We start from the raw sequence: 26,274 nt of genomic DNA, 5'->3' as shown, positions 1-26,274 counted from the left end.
ATCAGAAGTCTGATAATCACGAAACACACATTTTAGACATGTACTTTAACGTTAAGGAGATATTTCACAAAATCCTGAATGTATTTTCATATATTTATAAAACAAATAATTTCATTAAATAAATGTTATAAATACAAGTGTAGTAACATTTCTATTTGAATTATTTTAGATCAAGTCATAGCATCTGATGAGACAACTAATTTGATAAATCTAAATCCTCAAGTTAGAATGGAAAGAATGGATATTGATGATTACTATTGTGAGAAAAAACATATCTTCACTACCTAATAAATTTTTAAACAGTCCTACTAACATTTATCTCTAAACACTAGAAGTAGATTAATCGGTAACTACGGTTTCAAAAATTTTCATAATTCAAATTTTAGTTTTCGATCATACATAATAATTTATTATATGAAATAATATGTCATAATATAATCATTCGTTTTAAATAAAAATTGTATTTAAATTAAAATAACCAAAAAGATTGTATTTGCTTTAAGCTGATTTGTCAATTGATCGATGTTTTACTGTTGTACAAAATGATCAACATTTTTTTCTCTCTCTGTTACAACTGTTTGTACAGAAAAGTTTTTTTTAAAAATAATTTATTACACATGATTCAGGTACATTAATAGATTTTTTTTTTTCATTTTTTTTGTAGGTACTGCATGAAAACAATTTGATGGCTGAAGGTTTAAGTAAATTTTTATCTAGCACACAGCCATCTTCTTAACAAAGCCATAGCTCCCATTTTTCTTTAACTAGTCGATACTTTGAGAAGAGCAATGTTAGCAGTTGTATAGATGTTGTGACTAAAAATGTGAGTATGGTTTTAGATTCGTGTTGAGTTGCTTTTACAAATTCAGTTATTTAAATAAGTGTAATCGCTAAGGCATTGGGCGTAGGTATAATTAATATTATGAAAAAATATCAAAAACACTGAAATTTAAGGTTATGTCATCTTGTAACTCAACACCTCTCTATTTGTGTGCTATGATGTTTTTTCCCGTTGGATACCTGTAAAAAACTACTTTCAGAGAATTTTGCTTTTTTTTTGAACATATGGCGTATTTTCGAATATGTGGAAGTTGAGCGGGAGAGAGCCCTTTTCCCCTTTCCTGCAACGCTGTTCTGATGTACGGACATACGTTCAACAAAATAGGTCCCCAACTAAGCGAGCGCAATAAATTTGGCACTTTAAAAGTGTATGGTTATTAAAGTAGTGCAATGAGGATAAAATTTTGTTTTCATATTTTAAAAGATTAAAAGGTACTTAACCTGTTGAATAAAACAAAATAATGAATAAATTTATCATACGTGTTAAAGACAAAGTCTAAAATGAAATGTAGGGTTAAGGGAATTGAACGAAAAATCATACTAAACAAAATAATAAACAAACTGTGATAGTTTTACTTTATAGTTAAAGCGACTAAAACAGGGTCAATAAGGTGTCAAAGAGCATAGGAGGAACAGCTGAAATAAACAATTCACCAGACTAAATATTAGACAAACTTAAGTAGTTTATGATAATATTAACAAAGAGCTAAGGGAGGTAAAGAGTATCATCAAAATGAGAGAGATAAAAGAGGGTTGAGTGAAATATCAGAATAGAAGAAAGGCTAAGAAGAAACAGTGGTACTATTATAAATAATATGGAATAAAGGCGGAATAAGAGGATCTGCTTTAGAAACGACATTATTTTGGAAAAGCTAGTTACCGCCTCAAAATTATACAACTATATAAAAAACCACACAATACAAGGTTATATCATACACAATTGACTGATGTGGGGAGGTCCTTTAAGAGGGGAAAAATAGGAAGAGCTGGGAAGAGAACAAAGAAGCACAGAGATTCCTGAACTAGACGATTGAGTTACACATAAAAATTACTTTATTTAAAGGGATAGCAGGAAGAGCTATTGATAACTTTAAAACCATACAACTATATAATATAGAAAGACATATGAATACAGGAGTAAATGTATGTGTGCGTGCGCACGCGCAAGCGCGCGCAAGTGTGTGTGTGTGTGTGTGTGTGAATGTAAGATTACTTGTAAAGACTTCACGAGCTTCTAAGATGTATACTTACGAAATTAGAAAGTTTTGCTGACTGTCTGCATAAGTACGATTCTGTCCTTATAATAACCATTGAAATGTTGTTTTTCTCTAATGATGTCTTCATGAGTCATATTATTGTATGATAATCTTCAAGAAGATTTAGTTTAAAGTAATCATGTCAGATAAGATAAATACAGTAGGTCTTCCCAGAAAACAATCATTACACAAATTATAAAAAAATTAAAAACTTGTAACGTATTGATGTAGCGTAGTCCTTACTGTACTATTTTAATCCAAGTATAAATCGATAACTAATACAAAAAATTTATTTTTAGCAAAGTAATGTATTAAAGATGAGAAAATAAATTCAAAAAGTTACTGTAACTTGAGTATTACATTAATTTTCTTTTACACTAAAAAAATAACAATGATTTCTCTGCATTATTCATAATTTTTTTACTTAAAACTACACGATTAGGCTGTACGTAGCACACAAGTTAAATGTTTTATAAAAAAGGAATTTACGAATGATTTTACTAGCTATTCGACAGTGTATTGCAAAGAATATATTTTACGATAGTTTCATTGCCAAGTTTAAAATATATATAAATAAAAATTATATTTTCTTTTATTTCCAAACCCAATAAATCCATTTTTTATCCTTACATTGGTCCAGTTTGTTGAATACATTCAAAACCTCCTTGTGGACCTTCAACATCCTGATTATTAGAAAGACCAAAGATAAAATTTCCATAACTAGATTCAAGTGATGGAAAAGATAAACACTGAAACAAAAAAAAAATTTGTCATCTAAAAGTACCACAAGCACTTGAAAAATATTTTTAGCTTGTACAGTAAACCTTTTTTTCTAAGAAATATACGTTCTACAAAACATACAATACATCAAATTATGAATACTTATTTAAATTTTTCTAGCAAATAACTCAGTCTTATTTACTGTAGATTTTTTGTATAAGAAGTTCAACAGTTCACAGTAACATTTTATAGCAAAATTTAACTATTTTGTAGATAATAACGGTTTGACGTGCTAGTCTCATCTTTCTACACAAGAAAATGATTTATAACTTAGTTGAAAATGAGCTCTTTTCATAGCAAAAGGAACTGTACATGGGTCGACGTAATTTCATTTCAAACGACATTTTTTGCTTCACCCCAGCAAACAGTTAAAAAAACATTTTTATTTTTATTTAATAAGTAGCCTACACAAAAATTCTTGACGTATCACATCCCAACAAATAGTAAGAAACGATAATTTTTTTTTAAGAACCTACCAACTTAACAATTTTTGACTTCTCGCAGCCTTATTTTACGTATACATCCTTGAGATACGTTTAAGTGTATCACTGCGACTTGTACCTAAAAAAGTGCTATATCTTAAAGAAATCAATTAACAGCAAAATCAATTGCTAAGTAACTCTTATCTTCAAATCCTTTTACAATAATATATAAAAGTCCCTGACCATAATTGAAGTAATTGTTTATTACAACTAAAAACAGTTAATACCAAATAATAGAAATTTCTTTTATTTTTATTTTTTACAAATAATTTAACACACACGCATATTTTGTTGAATTGTTAAAAACAGACTTATTTTTTAAATAGAAAATGGCTTACACAAAATAGTAGCCAAGATTTAAATTTTTTCTAAAATAAAATGTGCTGATATTAAATTATTAATTATAATTACTTAGTTAGTCTCTTCTTTGGTCCTATTACTTATTTAGTGTTGTTGAAGTAACAAGATACAAGTATAGATATGGAACGTTCCACGTCAACCAGGCCACCGCTGGAAACAAAAACTGTAAAGCTTTAAAAAATCGTGCAAGAGCTTAAAATGTTTGTATTCATAACCTCCTTCAAATGTCGAATGGCATATTGATAAATTCAATATGGCTGGTCCAATATGGCGGCCGGAAGCCGTAGAAGAATCATGAGTCCAGCAAAAAAAGGTTGTAAAAATGAAAATTCGCAATGGACCAGGTAGTTTCATGGCCAAAATTGTACCTGATAGATGCCCCTGAAAAACTTGAGTACTTGGTAGACAAAATCTAAAATGGCAGATTCAATATGGAGGTCCAACATCCAATATAGTTGCCAAATTTTTAAAAATTAATTGATTTACACTAAATTCGATACGGGAGTTTCATAGGTCACTGATCACAAATTTGAGGTCAAATTTGCCAAGTTCAAAATGGCGGATTTAAGATGGCGGACATAATTTTCGAAAATCAACCGATTTGTACAAAATTTGGTATAAGGGTGATTTTGAAGCCGTTGATTACGAACTAAAGGACAGAATTCTAAAAGTAAAGATGGTAGACTCTATATTACAAAAATTTAATAACTTAGTCCATTATATTTGATCGGTCACATTGAAATTTTTAAAGTGCCATGTGGATTTTCAAAGCTCATGTGTTTCAAAATATTTTGAGCCTTTGCATGATTTTTTTAAACGTGTCAATTTGTTTCCACTAAGCCAACTCTGGAAGTGCAAATGGTTAAGATTTAAAAAATTGAGCAAGGGCTTCAAACGTTTGTTTTGAAAAGCTCATTTAAACGTTAAATGAAAAGTAGCTAAAGAATTTGAAACTTTAAGAAGGATGGTTAAAAAAGCAAGAATTAAAAAAAAATTAAAGGGTATTTTAGCAATGCCATCTCCGAGAGCAGGTACAACTTTATCGTCCGATACAGTTGCAAAGATTGTGAACTTTTATGAGTCAGATGAAAATAGTCAGATTATGCCGAACAAAAAGGATACTGTTATTGTAAGAAAGGACGGGGAAAAACATAAAGTACAGAAACGTTTACTTCTCTCAGATGTATGTGTTTTATATGAAGATTTTATGAAATTGAATACAAAAAATTCAGTAATTTTAAGCAAGTTTGCTGAGCTCAGACCGAAGTAGTGTATACTTGCTGGTAATAAAGGGATACACAGTGTATGGGTATGTCCAGTATATGAGAATTTCTAAAGTTTGCTTGATGCTTCTGATTTATAAAACATGACAAAAAATTTACAAAATAAAATACAAAACTACAACGGCTGCTTGAAATTCACATTGTGCGAAAATCCACAGCGTGATTGTTTTTTGAATAAGTGTCAACCATGTCCGAAATTTGAAATATTGACAGATTACGTATCTAATATTTTCGAATCACAGGGTGAGGAAGAATTAATTTTTGTTAAGTAGGAATTTTCAGATAGATGCACATAAAAGAAATAATGTCTCCCTGTTGATGACTTCGTGGAAGTTTTTATTAATAAATTGGAAGAATTCATACCCCATTATTTCATTTAAAAAAGTCAGCAAGCATACGTATCTAATCGTATGCAAAATCTAAGTAAAAATGAAGTACTCGTTCAACTGGACTTTCTTGAAAATTTTGCTTTTGTAGTACAAGACGCGGTACAAGCCTTCCACTACAATAATAATCAATGTACTATTTTCCCAGTTACTTGTTATTACAAGTCTGGACAAGATATTAAGCATGGTAGTTTTGTCCTTCTATCTGACAGTATGAGCCATGATACAGCTACTGTTTACGTAATGCAACAAAAAAATTATACCAGAAATTAAAAACATGTGTCAAAATGTGACAAAAATGATATACGTTTCCGATGGAGCTAAACAACACTTCAAAAACCGCTTTCAAATGTGTAATTTAGTTCATCATTATGAAGATTTTTCTATTTTGGCTGAGTGGAACTGTCATACCACCGCTTATGGAAAGTGTGTTTGTGATGGCTTAGGTGCTTTATTCAAAAGGAAAGCCACAAGAGCAAGTCTTCAGGCTAAGCTGAATTAGGCCATCTGGACACATGAAGCTCTGTATACATTGGAGAAAAAAAAGTTTAAAAAAAAAAAAAAGATTTTTTAAAGCTTCACAATTTGCACTCTTAGAGTTGGCCTGGTGGGAAAAATTGACATGTTTAGAAAAAATCATGCAAAGGCTTAAAATATTTTGAAACACATGAGCTTTGAAAATCCACATGGCACTTTGAAAAATTAAATGTAACCAATCAAATACAATGGACTGAGTTATTATATTTTTGTAATGTAGAGTCCACCATCTTTACTTTTAGAAGTCTGTTCTTTGGTTCGTAATCAACGGCTTCAAAATCACCCTTTTACCAAATTTTGTACAAATCGGTTGATTTTCGAAAATTTTGTCCACCATTTTGAACTTGGCAAATTTGACCTTAAATTCGTGATCAGTGACCTATGAAACACCCGTATACTAAATTTGGTGTAAGTCGATTGATTTTTAGAAATTTGGCAACCATATTGGATGTTAGACCCCCATATTGAATCCGCCATTTTGGATTTTGTCTACCAAGTACTTAAGTTTTTCAGGGGCATCTATCAGGTACAATTTTGGTCATGAAACTACCTGGTCCGTTGCAAATTTTCATTTTTACAACCTTTTTCTGCTGGACTCATGATTCTTCTACGGCTTCCGGCCGCCATATTGGACCGGCCATATTGAATTTATCAATATGCCAATTAACATTTGAAGGAGGTTATGAATACAAACATTTTAGGCTCTTGCACGATTTTTTAAAGCTTTACAATTTTTGTTCCCAGCGGTGGCCTGGTTGACGTGGAACGTCCCATATGTGAGTATACTCACAATCTATAAAAAATGTATTTTTCATCATCTAAAAAATCATGTAATAACAAATAACTGTAAGACTTCACGTGTAAAGCACGTAAAGGGTGGTCGATAGCCAACTGCTGTATATACATGCATATAATAGTGGGGTTCTGCTTTTGGTACTCTAAGGTGATTTTATATCTACAAAACTTAATAACTTGGATACTTGATGTATAGAAAATGATGGACTGCTTAATTCTATAATCGAGTAAAACCAACAAGTGTTACTTAGTTTGTTCTACTTGTTTTGATCATGTTTTAAATATTTTTATAAACTAAAAATATTCATACAGCATATAGTTTCGTAGAACATCAAATTATTATATAGTAAGAACAACATATACTTAAAATAGAATAATTTAAAGATAAAAATTTTATTATAACAGATTTTTTTGTAATAGAAAATATCTGAATGGATGTGAATAGAAATATAAAAAAAAAAAAATCATTGATAAATATTAAACATTAAAATGTCAATAACTTTTTAGTAAGTAAGAATACAAAAATTTTTTGAAAATACGATTAACAAGTATAATATAAATTAAAAATCATATGTTCTACACGAACAGCTTCGTATCAAGTTATTCTAACAAAGAAAAAAATAATTTTATAGCAACAGAATGGTATTGGTCACAGAAAATAAAATTATACAATTTTTATCATTACAAAATTTAAATTAAGAAAATAACAACAATGTTTGTAATAATAAAATCTCGAATCAGCAATTAAACGCTGTACTATTCTTTAATTTTGTTAAATTAACTTTTACCGAATTTCACAACTTTTCAAATAAAGGACACAGTTATACATGAAAAACTTTGTAATGTAGGTATTTTCGTGTTTTTTTGATGTAAGAAATTTAAAATACAGTGTCATAATCAATAAGTAATTTTTTTCGTTTTTTGACTTGTTTATAGTCTAATTTTTATGATGCCGTTACGTCGGCGCGACAAATTTTTCGAGTGAAGGGAATCAAGTTACAATTTCTCGGAGCGGTTGTTGTGATGTATACCGATGCACTTACTCGCGGCGCGCATAGGGATTGTCAATATTACCTAGAGCGTCTTATCAAAGGCATTCTATTCGCAATCTAGAAGCTACCAATACCGTCACGAGTGAAGGCGATTTACGAAAGGGACAATTGGTGATTTAGTTCGCGACCAACCTAGAGACCACAAATATCGTCACAAGTAATGGTGTATATTCTAGATTTCACGTGTGGAACAATGGATTTTTATTCCCAAGGTTCAGAGGGTATCGATACCGCAATGAGTAATGATATAGACACTAGAAATTATGTCTACGTCGGGACGAAATACCAATAATAAAGGTTAAAGTAACTTGATAATTTTCAACAACTTACTTTTATTTTCTTAAGTTAAAACTAGAACACACGCGGTGAACCAGCGCGAAGTATCCGATGCCAAGGTTAAACCGCCCTCTTGAAGAACCGTATGATAGCAGAGGCAGACTCTAGATATCCAGCTGACCGTTCAAGGGTAAAAATGAACCGTGTCCTCACCTTGTGGTGGACTTAGAAAGTAACAGAGTTGGACTCTAATTATCTACTCTACCGTTTAAGGAGTGACTATTGAGAAACTGTTTTCAGGACCTCCGGGATTTTTTTAGGAAGTAACAAACCTCGGTCACGTGCTGGCTCGAAAACAACGCCAAAAAAACTTGCCAGGGGAAGAATCTTGAAGAAAAGATAGTAGCCAAAAATCTAATTAGCGGGAACTGCTATAGTTTAGCCTCTTGGAAAATGGTACTTCCCACATTCAGCTTGTTTTCTTACATGCGTCGAGAAAAGGCAAGGTGATTGACTTTCTCATGCTCTTCCTTCAATACTTTTACATCCAAATCTTACAGACTTTCCACCGTAACTTAATACTAACATTAAGATAGAATATTATTCATATCTACTAATACTAAACAATCATCAATTATTCAATCAAGCTTGTTGCAAAAAGAGCGATGAAAATCGCTTAATATTTGGTATAAGTTTTGATTGAGTAAACGTTCGGTGCGTTGTGGTATTAACAATGGTTTTAAGGTAAAGTACCCAATTGTGGTCCCGTTACCCCAGTTAATGGTCCATATCTGAATTAACCATTAATAAATAATTGTTAGTCAAGTTTAAAGCCTGTAAGTTAATAGTAAATCAAAACATAAGGCATTGAGCAAGGAATTAAATAAATTTTCTCCCGATTATTATAAAATTAGCATGTTTTTCAACGTATTTATTATCGTCATATGCAGTGCGTATAGCAAGTCGGTTAAGTTGTGCAGGTGTTAATGCGCTTTTCGTCAACTTTGAAAAACAGGTTTAAAATTTTGTATTATGTTTTGTGCAATGTTTTTCATATGAATCGTAAGCTTATAGTTTAAGGATTTGATGTATTACCAATAAAAAATTGAAAAAATAGAATTTCATTAAAAATTTTGATGGTCCATCAAAAGGTGTCCTTATGATGAATGTACCCCAGTTTTTGGCCCGCAATTACAACGGTCCATAATTACCGACCCTTTTGCTCAGTCCCACTGTTCAAGCGAAGTACCCCAATTGTGAGAGTGTATTTTTTTTTTTTAGTTTGCTGGTTACAATGATTTAATCGTCAGTAAATCAGTTTTAAAGTGCTACTGTAAGTATAAAATTTACCGTCTCAATCACACAATTGACTCAGTGATGATTGTTGTATGATTACTTAATATAAACAGATTCACATAACCCTACTTATGAAGAAGTTGCTAATGCTTTTAAGTTTTCATTAAATTCAAGCCTTTATTGATGATAAAAGTTCAAAAGATGCATGCACACTTTCAATTTTCCTTACTGTTTTTCACATAGGTACTTATACTTTCAGACAGAAATGGATTCAAAAGATGTTATCAAAGGCTTTAGAGAAAAAATAAAAGTTATTGTAGAAAAAATAAAAAAAGAAGAAATTATTGAAACTAAAAGAGGTTTGATCGAAGAGAAAAAGAATATTGAAGATGATAAATTTAGATTTGAAATGAAACTTGAAGATATTCAAAAACAGATTAATGATTTGCAGTACGACATAAAATCTAATAGTTAATTTCCAAATGTATCACGAGAACTTCTTGTAACTGTATACCTAAGTGTTCATTTTTTAAAATTAAATCTAGGTATATTTTGTAACATTACAATTTTACTGTGATATCATAACTTTAATGAATATTTAAAATAAAAGGCTATAATAGTAAATATAAATGACTAAATCTTCATAAAAAGCTCATAATATACTTGCTCTGCGTAAATAATGCGAAAACACACAGCGGTCCAATAATTGGGGTACGCAAGGTCTTTGCCATGGAATATGCATGGTCCAACAACTGGGGTACTTCGCCGTCTAGTCTCAAAAATATGGTCTTAAAGGTCATATTTTTAAAAGCTAATTATTAAATAAATGAGCAAAAATTTTAAGTAAATTTTGTAAAGTTTCATTCAAAAAGGCATTTAAAATGAATTAAACAAATATCTTTTGCATACTATCGGTGTTTTGTGTGTGTAATATTTATTATATTGCCGACCTCAACATTTAGGGGACCACAATTGGGTACTTTACCTTAGTAGAAAAATTTTATAGACAGTAATAACTTCATTAACTGCTAGATTTGCCGTAGATTACCCCTGTTAACATATCCTTTCATTAGGCAAATTAATGATCATAAAAGATTGATTAGCAACAGCGGTGCCTGTGGTTAAAATATATATCTATAGTAACAGTAGCGTGATTCTTTAAAGTAATTAAGTGTATATCCCTTATTTATTTTGATAAAGCATACCATCAAATTTATACATTTCGTTATAATCATTATATTGTTTTATTTTATGATAGCGAGGAGGGGAAAATTTTTCCAGACACCGCAGCTAATCTGGTGGTAGTGTCAGATTCACCCGACCTAACGACTAAAAACTAACCTCCCACAAGGGACAGATCCGTAATGACCACTTCCTTAGAAGACAAAAAGGCACAAGAGAAGAACAAAGAATAAACGTCATGGCAAAATATTATAAAAAGGGTGGGAAAAAGTTAAGAGCCTTGGGGGACTCCGGAGGTTATTGAGCAGGAGTTGGAGAGGGAGTTGCCTACTTTAAGTTACTTACTCGTGCCAAACTCTATCAAAGGTCCACTGTACACGTAGGAAGGCTATCGCAGAGAAGTTTTTGTGGATGAGACTATCAGAGAGGGCTTTGGTGACTCTCAGAAGCTGGTGTACAGCCGAGTGTCTGACTCTAAAACCCTACTGCACGTCCGAAAGGATGTTGTTTTTCGTGGCGTGCTTGTTAAAGCAGGTAAAAATGACGCACTGGGTGATTTTACTGGGCGACAAGAGTAAGCTTATGAGTCGGTGGATCGAGGAGTTGCTCGAGAGGTTTTCCCGGCTTCAGGAGGCAGATGAACATAGCCTCCTCCCACGCACTTGAGAAATAACGAAGGTGTATCACAGAGTTGGTGATGTTGCAGATTGCCGTGATGAGTTTTTGAGGGAGGATTTTCAGGACGCTGTTAAAAATACCGTCTCGGACGGAGGCTTTTCGAGTTTTTAGGGAACGGATGATACCTCTAATTTCGAAGGGTGTGCAGTGCTCGAAATCCGGGTTGTCAAGGACCTGTTGCTGCACCGTCTGGTTCAATCTCGCGTGTTCCTGCGCTAGTTCTTCAGCACTAAGTTTGGGGAAGCATAGATTTTGCAGCGAATCTGCAAAGATCTCTACTTTGTCTGAGACTAACGAGTAGAGTTTGTTCCTTTGTTGAAGGAGGGGGGGGTTCAGACCATTTTTTTGTTAAGTTTTTACCTTTCAAGCGATTCTTGAGTGGGACTTTGCCTTGGCCATGAATTTGTTAAATTCCTTATTTGGGAATTCGTAGACTTGGGATTTGACTTTTCTTTCAAGGAGTTAAGGTATACTTCAAGATTGGGGGTTCTCTGTTTTTGCCAGAGTTTCTGAACTCTTCTTCTCCTTCATGAAACCCATAAGGTCGCGAGAAAGTTTGAGTGTATGTTGAGGAGCTGTAGTTGTTGTGGTGGCGTTTCATATGCACCTATTGAGTTCGTCTGTAAGTTCGTCAACTGCTATGTCGAGTTCCGTTTGTAACCTGATGGGACGACATTTAAATGGAGAGGATTCGAGGTTATACGCAAGGTGGACCCAGTATATGCAGCTGGTGGTAACAAGTACGGTGAAGAGAGACTTAGGGATCTCTAGGTAGACTGGATTATGGTTGCAGGGAAGGTCTGGAGAGGTTCATGGTTCCGTAGGGATGGTTAAGTTTTTCATCAAGAATATGTCTCAGATTTCCAGGTCTTGGTCTGGAGAGCTAGGTTAGTGATTCGGTTCACTCAGAACTTTAATGTCGATGTTAAGATTACGCAAATAATTTAGGAGAGAGCGACCTTTAGAATTTTTGTGTTTTCATCCCCACGATTTATGTTTGGCGTTTACGTTGCCAGCCACAATCGTAGGAATGTTGGAGGCAAACAGCAAGGTTATGCATTGGATGCTTGGATTGTCTTTGGAAGGAGTGTAGAGTGTGTAAAGTGTATTAATTAAAACTCAGGACATGCGGTCCGTACTAGCACAGACTCAAGTTTTTAGAAATAAAATGTACAGCAAGTAAAATAATAGTTAAAATAATTTACAATAAATTAAATAGCAAACATCAAATATAATAAAATCTACTAATGGTTTCAGTGTTCTTAAAATTTTTTAAAATATAGACTAACTCAATTTCACATGTAACAACAAATAAAATAAAGTATAATTTTATTACTTAATAATAAAGACTTCACTAATGATATATTCAAGTAATCTGTTTTTAAACAATGCTGGAGTTTGAATGGATTGTAGATTAGCAAGCAATGCATTCCATTCCATAGCAGCTCCAACGGTAAACAAATGTCTATAAGCATCTACATTAACATGCGTCACTAGTAACTCTGCAGTATTCGAATTGCTGAGGTTGATTGCATTTGGTGAGACAGATTTGAAAGTTAATAGGTCAGCAATATATATACAGGCTTTTGTGATGTAAACATTCTTTGCAAGAGGCGCAGCATAACATATCTTCTTCTGTTAAAATATGACATAATACCATACTTTTTATAAGCTGGTGTGATGTACTCAAATTTTCGAATATCATTAATGAGGCGAATGGCAGCATTCATGCAACTAGTCATCCTTAGCTCCATTTCCGATGATAGGCCATAAAAGAGTGACGCGCAGTAATCCAGGTGTGAAAATATAAGTGTACGTACCAAGAGAAGTCTAGTGCTACTCGAGAGACTGTCCTGAAAGCGCCTTATCTGTGGTAATGCAGAGCAGCATTTATTTCCAACTATCATACAATATGGTCTCCATGTTAATGTACTATCGAGCGTGACTCCCAGCAGTTTAACTTTTTCAGTGGGTTCAATAATCACACCGTTAAATAATATATCAGGTAATGAGTTATTTGCATATAGACGACTATTTATACTTTTGGTGCCAAACCAAGTTATTTTTGTTTTTCTTATTATTAGCAATAAGGCCATTTATATCTAACCTCATTGAGATATCTTCTAGAATCTTATTCACCTTCTATGTAATATTTCTGGCCTCTTGGGCCGTACCTTGTATATAAAAACAAAAGTTGTCAGCATAAGTACAATATTCACAATCTCTACAATTAACTGAAATATTGTTGAAAAAAATTTTAAAAAGCAATGACTTAAGTAAACTTTCCTAAGGCACACCCGAGCCACGAAAAAGTGTTTAAGAAAGTTCACCAGTAGGTGCACGAGCGGTCTGCGATCTTTCAGTCAAATAAGACTCGATCGATGATGCCGCAACATCAGAGAAGCCAATGGTCGTATCAAAATATGTCGAATCAAAAGGCTTATCATCAGTGTAACAAAGTTCCTGCCTATAGCATCCCTAATCTCGTCGACTATTCGGATCAGTGCAGTGTCCATCAGTTCCGGTTGCATTAGAATGTGCAAAGTAGGAGGAGAGTAGAGGGATATGATTCTAATGGAGGCGGATAAGGTGCGTTTCTGTAATGCATGCAATGTTTTTTGTCTGGAGTATGTGTGTGAGTTCAGTCACTTTGTGTGTGATGCTATTTGCGTTCCAGTTCAGTAGTGTGAAGTCTCTATCTAGCATTCTGCTGTTCTGCCTCCGAAACCAGACACTCTTTGGTCGAGGCGTGTCAGCAGGGTCATTATGGAGTGGAGAATTGTCTCGGTAGTGGGGGGTGTGTTGAGCATAGGAGTTAGGGGTTGAGCTCTTGTCTGATGTTGTTGAGAGGATGCCACATTCACGTATGACATCCCCAGGCGAATGGTGGTCAAGCCTTGGGCTGTTATACGAAGGGTGAATGTCACAAAAGGGGGAGGAGGGGCAGTTCCTTTCTTAGAAGCGTGAGCTCCTTTTTGGGGGATTTTTGAGCATCTCCGGTAGGAAGAACGGTGCTTGCCGTTGCAGTTTGCACAGCACGGGATGACTTGGTGCTTGTCCTTTTTTGGGAAGGTGACAGTGGCGTGGTTTAAGCTGCAGAAACTACAGACAAAAGCAGCGCGGCAGTAGGCTACCGTGTGATTGAATTTTCGGCAGCGACGGTATTGGGGAATGTCGTTCCACTTACGCTTTTGTTAAACTCTAACAAAATTGCCCCTGAGGGACCTGAGGTTGTAGATGTCTTGGGATTTGGCGTCCAAAGCATCAAGGTATACAGTGACAAGGGAGCAGGTCTACTCACCCTTAGTCATGCGGTAGACACGACGGGTGGAGGGTACTTTTTCCTGGATCATGTCCAGGATTTCTGGTTCCGTGTAGCCAATATTGACCCCACGGATAACGACTATCGTTTCACAGTCCTCGTGAAGCTGGTGGGTTGTAAACTCAACCGTTTCGTCGTCAAGGTCATGTACAATTCGTCAAAAGTTGTCTACGTTGTCAGGGTACACACGTGTACATTAAAAGGTCGTAATGACGCAGCAGACAGGGATGTTCTCTGCTATGAGGGCTTTATTAATATTGGGACATAGTATTTGGTCCAAGATTGTAATTGGGGGAGGTGCCTTCTTTTTGGGCATACTGTTAGCTTCCTCCGTGTAATGTTGAGCTTGGTCCTCAGGATGACTGTCAAAAGCGTTTCTTCCTATTTGGGAAGAGTTAGGTAGGGGTTAGAATTCCTGTGACTGTTCGATCTCCATGTCAAAGAGTTCGGAACAAGAAAGTGTCGAGTTAGTCACTACTTTATTGCGCCTTCTCTTTGCGGCGGGTTTCGTGATGGACATTTTTAGGGAGACGTTCTCCACCTGTCTAAGGCTGGGCCGAAAAGGGAAATTACTTTTCTTCCGGAGTGGAAGAATTTAGTAGGTTAAGGTGGTCGCAAATGGCGGGCGATGAAGTTGTGATACCCAGACTTTGTAACGGGGTGTTTTTCGCTGCACGGCAGAATTGAGCATAAAATGCCGCGATAATGTTGTCCTTCTCCTCGTTGAAGTGGACAAGTTTAGCTATTTGCTGGATGAATTGTTCCAGCTGGACAGAGTACTCACTCGTAATCTTCTCTAGATACGCTGACTGTCGAGTCGGGTGATGCGAGGGTCTCGACTGGTTGGCTCGAGAGCATGGTAGTCCAAAAGCCGGCTGTCCAGATTGCTGGACATTAAAGATGTAGTTTCTAATAATAGATGAGGTGCACGGCTGTGCATGGAGTACAGGTGTCTACAATGAAATGCATTAAGTGCGAATAAAACAAACTTATATTTATTACGTGTATATATAGAGTACAAATTAACATCAGCGACATAAATAGATCGGGCGCGCATTCGAGACTAAGCATACGAGCGCGACTGTATACGATAGTTAGTGTGCGCTCTCTCTCTTTCTCAACACACACATATGCGAACAAAATAAGATCGTGCTTTGTACACCATATGAAATGTAAATTCCAACTAGTAAAAAATGTAGAGAAGTTAGAAACACTAGTGAAGAGTGTCACTTGCACTTACACTGACACTTATCACGGGCCTCTTGGAAGATGATGAGTCTGTTTCGGATAACAGCTCTTCCAAAAGTTGGTCATAATGACCTGGACTTATGGATTATCCACTGTGTTGCTTGTTTGGCTGTGCCCTAGTGAAGGGCCACCCATGTGAGCCACCCCTGAGAGTGGCGCGGCGTTAACGTGGGTGTAAAGTTTATCCCCTTAAAAATAGCTTTTAACAAAAGTTAAATGCTGGGTAAGTTTGATGTAATGAATTCCTACTTTGTAAGGAATTTCTGAACCTTTATAAACACTGGCAACAAATAGTATTCTTTCTGATAAGTTTGTAGCCTAAAAAAAATCTGAAATCAAAATATAGAAACGGTCAAGTTTTTTTTTTTTTTTTTTTTTTTTTGGTGCAGCATACATTTTGGATGACATTTGTAGTATAGTACTGTTTAGTACTCGTACTTTAACGAAATTGAGCTAAGTAATATTGCTTTTTGCCCTAACGTTTTTATATACTTTCTACATAGCAAGGCATGAATGTATTTGATGTGAGGTTTGCATGAAATACCAGTCAAAAGTCAATATAACTTAGTTTGATTTTGTTACAGTACGAGTACTAAACAGTATTATACTACAAATGTCATACAAAATGCATGCTGCCCAAAAAAAAAAAGAAAAAACTTGACCATTTTTATATTTTGATTTCAGAACTTTTCAAGGCTACAGACTTATCAGGAAGAATATTATTTATCGCCAGTGTGTATAAAAGTTCAGAAATACCTTACAAATTGTGAACTCAATACATCAAGCTTGTCTAACATTTTAGTTTTGTTGAAAGCTATTTTTAAGGGAATATTATAACTTTTCAGGAAAATACTATTTTTGAATGTTTAACTTAAAAAACAAAATAACATTGGATATTGCTTATATTAGAAAGTGTTGGATAGAAACGATGTCTGTAAAACATAGCTACGGTGATCGACAACAGTCCCACTAAATTTCTATTTAAATTTACTCATTGAAAGATGTTTTAAATATATATTAATGCGATTAATTTTTACAAACAGTTTCTTGATTCACGAAATAAAATAAATTGTCTTAAAAAATACAGTTTCAGGATTTTGATCTAAAAGGCTCTTTTCTTTTTCTTTCTTTGATGAACTACTTTATTATGTTGTTCTTAGCAATTTTTCTTTCAGCTAACTACATACATTCAATTACTTCTCCCAATAAATTTTCAAGATAAAATACTTAGTAATTATACACATCAAAAATCTTAAATTTGTCATTTATTCAACTCCCTTTAATCATTGTGTGTTTTTTATGTAATAATGAAATCCAAATTTTCCAAATTACTGTTATTTAATACCTAACGATTTCTCACAATAAAGAATTATTTATTACGAAAATTCGTACGAAAATCGTAAAAGTGATGTATAAGCTACTAAAACAATTGTTTTTACTAAATGATTTTCTATTTTACTACTATTAAAAAAATTGATTGTTAATATATGATTATTTACTACCCAAATCGCTGAGTCAAATGAGGTTCACATTTACAGCTTGTTATTTAGGACACTCTGGGAAATAATTAGAATTTTCAATCTAATTGATCAGATTATGTTGATACTGTTACAGCTATGTTACACGATTCATTTTAAATAGCCAAAAAAAGTTTACTAAAAAAATAATAAAATTTATTACTAGTAATTAATTTATTCATTTCAAATTTTCATTTCGATACTAAAATTAATGTGTTTACATTCAAGGCGCCCGAAATTCAGGGTTAGGATAATAGGATATTAAAGGATTCTAGGTATTTCAATTTTTGTTCATTTTTAAAATTTGCCACCGATAGGGATCCTACCTTAATAACACCTTATCTTGTCTCTCGTTGTTGAAATAGCTGGGTACATTTTACATGCTTATAAGTGCATACGTATACAAATTTAACTTGGATTCACCACATATATTTTATTACTAGTATTATTCATCATTTAGGGGATAATTTCACTTGGAGAGAGTCAATATCCACCACCCCCCTCTTCTGAGGCATCGTTGCTTCTTCCTATTAACTGCATATCTGCACGCCACGGTAAAATGCTATGTACCAGTAGAATATTTGTATAATTTTCTAGTGATTAGGTCATATCAAGAACACCACCTAGTTATACGGGAAGAAGTGGCAGAACGAAGTCTCGAACCCAAGCCCTCCAGGCGGAAAGTCAGCGCTCAACTATCTTAGCCACTGAGAACTCCCAACACTGCCTGCTATCTACTGTAAATTTAGGAAGTACCTGTAGCCAATATCATACTGTTGACAGCTCTGCTTGATTTTAAGAATACGCCTATCCCAATTATACACAGAAAAAATTGAGCTTGCAGCTAACTCAACGATAAGACCATTTCTCGGCGACTGAGTCTCAGAAAATCTTGTTTTGAGCATTTTGAGACACACATGTCTCGTTTTCGTTGTTGTAACGACTTTTTGACCTATATTTTTCAGTAAAGCTGTGGACTAGAATAAAAGAAACTGAATTAAACCAAAATACATCAGGCATACCGGCAAAAATATTTATTTTTCAGTATTTGAAAATTTGAGTATACAAATCTGAAGTAAATAGTAGCACGGTCGCCGAGGCTTTGTCTGCTTTCTCAAACTTACCACCTTACCTCGTTGCGCTCCCGCACGACTTGATTGGAAATACAGTTGCGAAACGGGACTTAGTCACAGTTACGGAAAGAGAAAAGAGAGAGCCCTAAAAAGAGAGAACTCAAATCTGAGTAATAGCGATGCGTAACAAGTGTGCGCAGAAAACCTGAGTTCGTCACGAGCGCTTAAGCAAGACTGATAATTAACATTTGCCTCACTATAACATCTGTTTAGATAGTCATTTTTCATATTATAAACCTGATCATCATTTTCATCACAATCTGCAATCCGTGAAATGCATGCGTTGTCACAGCTTTCTCCATTGCAATGTGTGCAAATGCGTATACATAGTAATACCGCTTTCTTGCAAGAGCAACGACTTGTATTACACTGTATTAGGCACTTACATGACATCTATAAGGTTTCTAAGGAGTTAAATGAATACTCTTATTACATTCATAAAGAAAATGTTGAAAATTTATATTAAAACTAATCAATATATATACCTCACCATGATTGCATTTGCAAATAGATTTTTTTTTAGCTCCCTGAAGGCATCTTTTGTTGGTGGCAGTGAAACATAAAGTTGAAAACTAATTTTTTTTGTAGCTTCACACAGTTCGTGTAGTAATTGGTCACGTAAAGACTCTATTACTTTTGTTCCTGCTTCATGGTACTGCATATTGATTTTGTATATTGCATAACTGTTAAATGACTAAAAAACTAAAGACAAATTACGTAACTCTGAATTTTTTAAAAATTTTGTTATTAATTTTTTTTTCCTTTGTTATAAAAAACACTCGTAGTATCACATCTGCAGAAGGCGTGTGCAAACAATCTACATGATTTTAAATCTTAATTATCCCTTATTCAACATAATTATCCCTTATTGAATATAACATGCTACTTTTAGTCGCCGTAACAACTTTGTAAAAGTGGAGACCTATACCTGGTGAAGTCAGAGCTATCAATAAAACGAGCAAATCAACATTACTTTCTACCACAGCTATCGAAGAAGTTGAGTCTTTTGCTGAATCTTGTGCTGTGCTTACAATTAAAACATTAGCATCTTCAGCCACAACCTTGACTGTCACATTATTATCTAATAAAAATGTGATAGTAGTTCGACTAATTTATACTTGTTATGTATGTTTGATAACAATTTTTTTTTTTTTCATAACAACCAACGAATCTTCATTAATTTCTACACTTGCTTTTGTTGTTAGAATAGTAGTAGTTGAAATAGTTAGAATAGATTCGTATTATAATCAAAACGAGTGGAAAAATAATTTCGAAGCAAATTTTTTTTATTTTTAAGTGATATTAAAGATCAAAAGAGTTTTTTCTTTCAACTTCGCTGATAATTTTTTTTTTGGGCCTCGCATTGAACAATAGTAAAAAATTGTTTGTTCAATATTTCATTATTCATTCATTTGTCGCAAAAGTACAGCGCACACAAGTGCGAAAATGTTCATCACAAGTTTTAACTTTGCTACGTTGTTGACTTTTACGATTTTTAATAAAAACGTCTTAAAATTTGAAATTTAATATTTCTTATGATGTTCTGCAAGTTTACAGTATAGCTGGATCAAATTTAGAAAATAGATTTAATTAAAGATAGTACGAAGTTTTACACAATAAAAACATAACTAACCTTTCATACGATTTTGTTCCAATATCTGTTTGACTACAACCGTCAAATATGACCACATAATTAGTACCAAAGTGTTTGTTAAGATATTCTAAAAACAAATGGCAGATGTATGTATATCGCACGCTGTGAGGCCAAACTACTTTATGTAATAACTATCCACCGTCAACAATATATTTGAAATTTTGTAACATTGCTGTGGACTGAATACTTGGCAATATGATTTCGTATAATCTGGATTTAGTATATTTTCTTATGAGTCCTTGATCATCAAATAAACTTAATGGAAATGGCAAGAACCCAAATGAGAATGCGGTTTGTGTCAATTGCTTGTTATTATTACCTATTGCCGATATCCTTTAAAATTATAAGTTTGTATTGATAGACAATATCGTGTTGTTCAGATGATTTGTACCTTACATGTAAATGTAACGGCCTTACTTTGTACATTTGAGATAATTTTATGGTGCCAGTAATTTCTCCCATCATTGTTTCTATACTTTTTAATACATTTCCAGAGCCATATGGCAGTTGGTTGTTACATCACCAATAGCACCAGTACTTAAAGACATTAAATCGTTACGACGTTTGAATGGTTTATGAGTATCTAACTATGACAGCAGTTTATTGAGATCAATGAGATCCCTTATCTAGTGACTGATATTTAGATCAACATGTTGTTCACTCGTGGAAAGTATTTTTCCACAGCATAGGCTTTCCATGACTATGAAAGCTGAAGGCATAGCTAATAAGTAACGAGCTACAACACTTGGTTTGACTCCTCTTTTGTGTCACAAATCGGTGCCAAAATACCGGTGAAGCGAACATTCTATTGCCATGCCTGACCATCTTCCAGACCAAGATTTATCCAGTCTTCGGATTGTAAAGTAGCCTTTAGTGGTAAATTAAATTCAACATGCGGTACTTTGCATTCCAATTCACACGAGTCTTGTAGATAGATTTGTGCACACTTAGCATAGGCACAGCGGCCTGTTACATGAAATAGTAGAAGCATTTTGTCGAAGCCTTTGTAAATGCAGTGCCCAACTTTCTGGACGTTCAGCTTTCACAAATTACAACGTAGTTATGACGCACTGAAAGTACTGAAGCCACAACTGAGCTGTAGGAACGCATGTTTTCAATTTGTTTATCGATGTAATTAAAGATTCAGATCTGTCCATGGTATGGCCAATTGCTCCTAAATATGACATTAGTATATGGAAATGTCCCAACTGAACTTCAATATTTTTTAGTTTGCCGTCTCTATTTTCAGCTACTATGCAGTGTGCTTTGTAATAAAGTGGCTGGTCAAATGTTACGAAAAGAGTATCTTGGTTAACTTTTCTACATTCTTCAGCAGCAAAAAAAAGCAGTGTTTATTGTGGTTAAATTTGATAGGAGTTTATTAATGAACGGTTGGCAGATTATCTGAGGCTTCTTTTTATGCAACAACATGAGTCAAGACTTCCATAAAACATTTCCAGCTTGGTATACTGGGAACTTTGAAAGTCCTACACCGTATGTGAGCAGTATACGAGTGAGATATAGGTGGTGGATTGTCAATTCGTAATTGTTTTAAAAACGTAAAGAGTGCATTTTGTAAAACGTTCGTGTTAAACTTGATAAAAGGCTTGATGAAAATTCGATTTTTTGATGCTAAAACGTTTAATCTTGGAGGCGCTTTTAATTTCATGGATCCATTTTCATATTAGTTTTCATAGGAAATTAATAATAATAGAGTACCTAAATTATTGAAGTGTACACTTTTTTCAATTGAAAACCCAATAACAAATATTTTTTATGGATTAAAAAAAGTAATTTATTTAGATTTATAATTAAGCCTTAAGACTATTAATGTATCCATGGACAAGCCTATTACATTGAGCCCGCTTCAGCTAAATATTTGTTTACTTAAGCAAGTTATACATGGTGTTGGATATATACTTATAAAAATTAATCAGTTTTTGCAAGTAGTGGAAATGTACATTGATTTATCGCATTAATAATGAATTAAAACAAAAATTTATTATAGGAGAGATTAATCAAAATATATTCATGCACTGGTTGGACTCAAGCCCTTGCAAACTATGTGCTCCAACTCCTTATCGAAAATGGACGACTACAAGTTTTTTCATACATTAAAAAAAATTCGAATATTTAAGAAACAAACATAAAAAAACTAAGAAAACCCAAAAAGATTTCCTCACGTTAGAACGATCAACAAAAACAAAGGTAAAATAAACTATTAACTCACGAACAGGTGATTCTTTGTCAAAAAATAAGTAAATCCTGCTTCAAATTTGAATATAAAGCATGCCTGTATTTCAAACAAACTCTGAAAATGCCAATATTCTGACATCCTCTGGATATCCTCTTCAGGGCAACATGGTAAAAAAAGTCTAATATTTAAATATAACATTGATGAAATCAAATATAGCGTAAATAAAATATAACATTTAATAAAAATGTACAATACCAATACAAGTCGAAGGATAACACACAATTACCACGCGTGTATATTTTAGAGAGAGAGAAAGAGAGGTGTCACAGTGGTAGGATAAAGATCAACGAAAGAGTGGACCATAGTTTCAGATACATATTCCCCCTTACGCGGCTGTTCACTGTCTGTCATAAGATGTTTAGTATTAAAAATATACTGACTACGACTTAAATCTTATAAATATATTATTTGAAAATATATCATCTTCTAACACTAATGATGTAAAATATGGCGTAAAAGTTAATAATGGTACATACACAAATGCTCTAACTAAAATTTTATTTTCATGTATGACACATGCACTACTACTATATTTACGTGAATAAGTTGTAACGTAGCTACACCTGCAAAACAGCCAAAAACCACGGTTAAAGGTAAACGAGCTGCCGTTACTTAAGAAAAATGCTTAAAAATATCTATAAATGTGTAAAACGTAAACTACATATCATAAGCAGGAACCCCTGGCACTCAAGCTCTATTAAAAAAAAAAAGAAGTCAAAGGCATATAGCCAGTAAGTTATTCTCTGTCGTATTCTTTCAGAAAAAAAATATTGAAGGGGCATGTGTTTTTTTTTTAATGCTGGCTGCCGTACATTTCTTAGTCGACAAATTAAAAAAAAAAAAAAAAGCTACTATTAACTTTCACAGAAACTTTAAACTTTATGATTTGTTAAGGTTTTAGGTAGTGTTCTTGAATGTTATTTCCACGAAAAGTTCTATTGTTACAGAAAAAACACTAACAGCAGTAAGTTTTTCAATTGATACAGAGCTACTGGTATCACCACCTTTTCATTATTGCTTAGTTCCACTACTGTAAATCGCACTTTTAGCCAGCATTGATAATCGTGCAAGTACTATTTTTTTTCATCTATTTATTCATATAAATATAAATAAGCAACAATAAGTGAGTCGTGAGACCAGAACCTTTAATTTAAAAATTCTCCAATGGCACTATTTTAAAATGCAAAAATCATATTAAAACTATAAATATTAGTTTTTGGAAAAAAGAAACGAAGTAAAATTTAATAAATACTACCTCAAATTTGGAGTATGAGTAGGTCTGCATTTTAAACAAAATCTAAAAATGCCAATATTTCACTATCCTTGGTATGTACTCTTCAGGGCTACATGGTATAAAAATTAACAAATACTTAAAGATAGTGTTAATAAAAAAAATATAACATTAAATTAAAAACGTACAATACTAATACAAGTGAGAGGATAACAAATAATTGCATTGCACGAAGTGTGCAAATAAAAATTAGTATAATATTGTTCATGGATAATACAACAACGCTGAACAAAAACCTGCATAATTTGTACATACATAAATAAAACCTTTTTAGGTAAGGTGAAAAAAGAAACATACGATAGAAAAATTTAGAGGTATAATACTAGGTAAGGGACAAAGAGAAAGGACGTGAAAAACATTTGAATAGGCTGGAATAAACGAGTAATATACGAAAATAACATATTTGTTGTTATTAACATTATCTTTAAATATTTGTAAATTTTTATACCATGTAGTCCTGAAAAGGACATGTTAACGATGTCCAAGTGTTGACATTTTTAAAATTTATTTAAAAAACAAACAAGCTCTATAATAGTACCATCAGAGTGTTTTTAAGTGAAAGATTCCGATGTCACGACTCACTCATTGTAGCTTGTATATATACAAATAAATAAGCAGATGAAACAAACAATAATACTCATACATTTATTTATCAATGCTGGTTAAAAGTGCGATTTACATTAGCAGAACCAAGCAACAATGAAAAGGTGGTGATACCAGGGCCCCTGTATCCATTAAAAAATCTCCTGCTGTTAGTGTTTTTTCTATAACAACATAACTCTTTGTGGAAACAACATTTAAGAAAGCTACCTGTAAATCTCAACAAATCATTGAGTTTAAGGTTCTAGTAAAAGTTAAAAGTAGTTTTTTTTACCACCCTATGGACTAAGAAATTTAATGCCGACAACTTGCACTCTACAAACTTCAAACTCTAAGACTGTAATAGATTATATTTTTTTTAAATGCCTGGCGAGTCATGATTTTTTTTGCTAAGCATCTCCCTTTTGTACTGAAGTATCTACAAAAACGTTTTTTTTTCTTATCTAACACATTTATAATGTGCGTTAATTTTTAATTAAAAGGCTACTTAACCTTGTTCTCTCATAAAAACCGTGTGACACTGTCAATATTTAATAATTATTTTCTCAAAAATCTTCCCTGGTGAAAATTATAAAAAAAACTCATGTGCAGTCCTGATATGCTCAAATAGAGCATACACGTTTCTTTGAGATATTACAATTTTTGTCCAAACCCTTTATCATCCCCCACAGACCCTTAACTGCCCCTGCACGCAATTTTTCTTGACCCCTTACCACCTCCTACCACTTTCAGACAACCTAACCAAAGCTCTACCGATCTTTATGGACTATGATCTGTCGACATACGTGTGCGTGACGTATACGTAAAGATACATGTGTGTATATCCATTTCATAAAATGAAGTAGACTAGAATTATTTATAATGGTAACATGTTATCATAAATAGAAAGAAATTAAAGTAATTTTTATCGAAACTTTCAAAAACAAGACACCAACTGATATTCTAAGTATTATGGTTGAATTGTTTCGTTTTAAATTACTACCGGCTTTAGGTGATATTAAAAATAACATTTTTGATAAAGTGTTCCCATACGTCTATACAATTAAATTTCAGAAACGTTGTCTAACTTATGCACACTTTTTAACAACTCTACATCCTGTAAGAACAATATTATGCCTTAACAAATTGATACACGTATTTCTGCATAAATTTCTTCGAGTAATGCAGAGCATCCAAAATTAGTCATTTAACACATGTTTGACGGTCCTTGTACGAAACTCTATTTTTGTATGGCTTATTCTTATCTAAAGTAAACAAAAAATTGTCCAAAACCTTTTACAAACGTACTACATTTGAAAATACAATGCAAACAAGCGGTTACCCACAATATAAAAAACAAATCACACATCTGATAAGCATATTCACAAAAATTTTAGTACATAATTTAATGGTTGTACAATTAAAAAAATTTCTATTGATAGAAGGTAAATGTTTTACTAATGTCAAATGTTATGCATCAATTAAAAGCACAAAATATATTTACTACTACATTAATAGAGATAGTGACAAAGCATACATTGAAATTGAAGAATAAAAAGACGAAGAAATACAAAAATTTGTATTAAATAAGTAGTTCTATTGATGCTAGAAACGTTAGTCTAATGAAAGCAGCTAGTTGACTATAAGAATTTTCAATCTAAGCTAGAAGTCTTAAAGTTATTAATTTTACGGTCTGTCTTAAAATCGAACAAATCTAATATTCGATAAAAATACTTTCGAAAATAGTATAAAATTATCAAACGCAACTAACAGCACAGATGTAATGACGCAAATATGATTATTTTGCAAAATCTATCAAGTATAAGAACATTTATGAATATTTCATTTTCAATAACAAACTAACAATTTGTGAAAGAAGATAAAACTTAATTAAAATTATTGCAAAAGATACAGTCAAAAAAATATCTCTAAAAAATAAACTTAAACTCACTTTAAAAAGAATAAGTGGTCCAACATTCTTTGATACATTAAAATGTAGAAGGAAATTAAATACCAAACGCTTAAAGATACTGCTACCGCAATGAGTTTCATCAATTATGATTTTTGAAT

General features: G+C 33.1%; 1 protein-coding gene across 2 annotated transcripts in view; it reads right to left on the bottom strand.

The window, feature by feature from the left end:
- The window catches only part of Su(Tpl) (Suppressor of Triplolethal), a 415,814-nt gene that overhangs the window by 275,580 nt on the left and 113,960 nt on the right, over positions 1-26,274 (bottom strand). Inside the window, exon 3 of one of the 2 annotated variants that reach the window (XM_089594169.1) lies at positions 2,727-2,845. The exons of the other annotated variant lie outside the window; for it this stretch is intronic. Within the exon in view, the coding sequence (XP_089450295.1) occupies positions 2,727-2,845 (119 nt within the window). The remainder of the gene's footprint in view (positions 1-2,726; positions 2,846-26,274) is intronic. 2 annotated transcript variants of the gene reach the window in all.

The sequence above is a fragment of the Copidosoma floridanum genome, unplaced genomic scaffold (genome assembly GCF_036245765.1).
Source record: "Copidosoma floridanum isolate Cflo_tuat_1 unplaced genomic scaffold, Cflo_Japanese_pri ptg000021l, whole genome shotgun sequence".
NCBI lineage: Eukaryota > Metazoa > Arthropoda > Insecta > Hymenoptera > Encyrtidae > Copidosoma > Copidosoma floridanum.
This window is presented reverse-complemented; position numbering and strand designations above follow the sequence as displayed.